This window comes from Trichophyton rubrum (genome assembly GCF_000151425.1).
Source record: "Trichophyton rubrum CBS 118892 genomic scaffold supercont2.3, whole genome shotgun sequence".
Classification (NCBI taxonomy): domain Eukaryota; kingdom Fungi; phylum Ascomycota; class Eurotiomycetes; order Onygenales; family Arthrodermataceae; genus Trichophyton; species Trichophyton rubrum.
In genome coordinates this window covers 1,148,364-1,150,572 of record NW_003456426.1, presented here as the reverse complement: position 1 = coordinate 1,150,572, position 2,209 = coordinate 1,148,364, and the positions used below count along the sequence as shown (strand labels likewise).

The 2,209-nt window shown below is 49.5% G+C and overlaps 1 protein-coding gene across 1 annotated transcript in view; it reads left to right on the top strand.

The window, feature by feature from the left end:
- TERG_11955 (uncharacterized protein) overlaps positions 1–2,202 on the top strand; it is a gene marked incomplete at its 5' end in the record, with an annotated part of 5,702 nt that extends 3,500 nt beyond the window's left edge. The window contains 2 exons of the mRNA XM_003236061.2: positions 108–1,240; positions 1,302–2,202. Coding sequence (XP_003236109.2) covers positions 108–1,240; positions 1,302–1,394 — 1,226 coding nt within the window. The 3' untranslated portion in view covers positions 1,395–2,202. The remainder of the gene's footprint in view (positions 1–107; positions 1,241–1,301) is intronic.
- Positions 2,203–2,209: the final 7 nt, after the last annotated feature.

Below are 2,209 nucleotides of genomic sequence, written 5' to 3'. Positions count from 1 at the left end.
GGGTCCGCCAAAGGGTGTTCCTCTCACCCACGGAAACGTTGTCGGTGCTAGTAAGTCATCCGCTTAAGCTGACGAGAGAGGTACATGGCTCTGACAGGTTGATTTAGTGGCGGGTGGTGATTCAATTGTTGGGCCTTATCTCGGTCCCAGCGACGTGCTCCTGACCTATCTGCCTCAAGCCCACATCCTCGAATTCGTATTTGAGAACCTCTGTCTGTTCTGGGGTGGCACCATGGGCTATGGAAGCCCCAAGACCCTCTCAGACACCTCCGTCAGAAACTGCAAGGGTGATATCCGCGAGCTCCAGCCAACTATTCTCGTCGGTGTTCCCATGGTCTGGGAATCTGTGAAGAAGGGCATCATCGGCAACGTCAACAAGAACAGTGCCATCGTCAAGAGCATTTTCTGGGCTGGTATGGCTGCCAAGGAGTTCTTAATGTCCACTGGTTTGCCCGGCGCCGGCATACTAGACTCTTTTGTCTTCAAGAAGATCAAAGATGCCACCGGAGGCCGTTTGCGCCTCACTCTCAGCGGTGGTGGACCAGTCTCAAGAGAGACTCAACGATTCCTCTCCATGGCTGTATGCCCCATGATCAACGGTTATGGTCTGACCGAGACCTCTGCTATGGGTGGTCTCAACGATCCCATGGCCTGGACCAACGATGCCATAGGCGAAATCCCAGCCGCCGTCGAGATGAAACTCGTCGACTTCGCTGATGCTGGTTACTTTACCAAAAATGACCCGCCCCAGGGTGAGATCTGGATCCGAGGTGTGAGCGTTGCAAATAGCTACTTCGACAACGACGAAGAAACCAAAGCCGCCTTCTCACCTGATGGCTGGTTCATGACCGGTGACATTGGCCAGTTCGAGCCCAACGGCCATATCAAGGTGATTGACCGCAAGAAGAACCTCGTCAAGTCCCTGAACGGCGAATACATCGCTCTCGAAAAACTCGAGTCCATCTACCGCTCTGCTCCCGTTGTGGCTAATATCTGCGTATACGCCGCTCAAGACCAGGCTAAGCCTGTTGCCATCATCGTGCCTGCAGAGCCTGCCCTGCTCCAGCTTGCAAAGTCCAACGGCATCCAGGGAGACAGCATCGGCACTCTTGTTCATGACAAGAAGCTCAACTCCATCATCTTGAGAGACATGCAGAATGTAGGCAAGTCCGCTGGCCTGCGTGGCTTCGAGATCATCGAAGGTGTCGTCCTCTCAGACGAGGAATGGACTCCTCAGAACGTAAGTCATACATCTTCTGTTATATATATCATAAACTTCCTTCTCTAACCACGTTGAACAGGGATTTGTCACCGCAGCACAGAAGCTACAGCGCAAGAAGCTGGTGAACAAGTACCAGAAGGACATCGATCGCGCCTACGGAAAATCTTCGTAGAATGGAGCGAATTCCCTTCTTTCAGGCTAATACAGCGGGCATCAAATCTCACATCATCCGTTTGCTCTCCCAGAAGCATCTCACCGCCGCCTCTCCTTCCAACTATATAATATACCACTCAAACAAACAACAAAACAAACAAACCTTACCCCTTCCTCCTTGCCCGACTGTCCAGCTTTCATGTCCAGCTTTCACCATCGACTTAGCTTGCCGTGTACTTAATCGATTGGCCGTATATAGCTTTGTCCTTTTTTTTTTCCTGGCCATTACTCCTTTCGTTTGTTATTCCCATCTTTACATCTACATTTATACCTGCCTCCTGATGTCTCCATGTGTGTTCCTGTCTGATTCCACCCACTTTTTCCTTCGGTCGTCTATTTTCAGTCTGTCCGAGTTCAAAGAATACTCTCGTCGCTGGAATTTTGCAAGACTTTCTCTTTTTTCGTTTCGTATTCTTGTTTTTTTCTCATGACCGTTAGGAAGGGATAGTTGAAAATTCTAGTATAACTAACTAATTATTACCATGCCCGTCTCCTAATTCTCCATCGATGGCTATCTGTTCTTTATGCATGCATGCATGCATGGAGAGATCGAGTTGTCAGTGCATATGCAAGGCGAGATGAATGAGATTAGATGAAAGGAGCGGGAGAATTGCGGTCAGACCTTCGCAGGACTTGGACACTTGCCTAACGAGGCATATGAAGATATCAGTATCTTCTGTCTGTATCTGACATCTAGTTACTTCTTTTATGTATGTATGCGTAGGGCAAGGGTTTGATATGCCAAAGACGGGGGGGGCTTCAATGACCACTGGG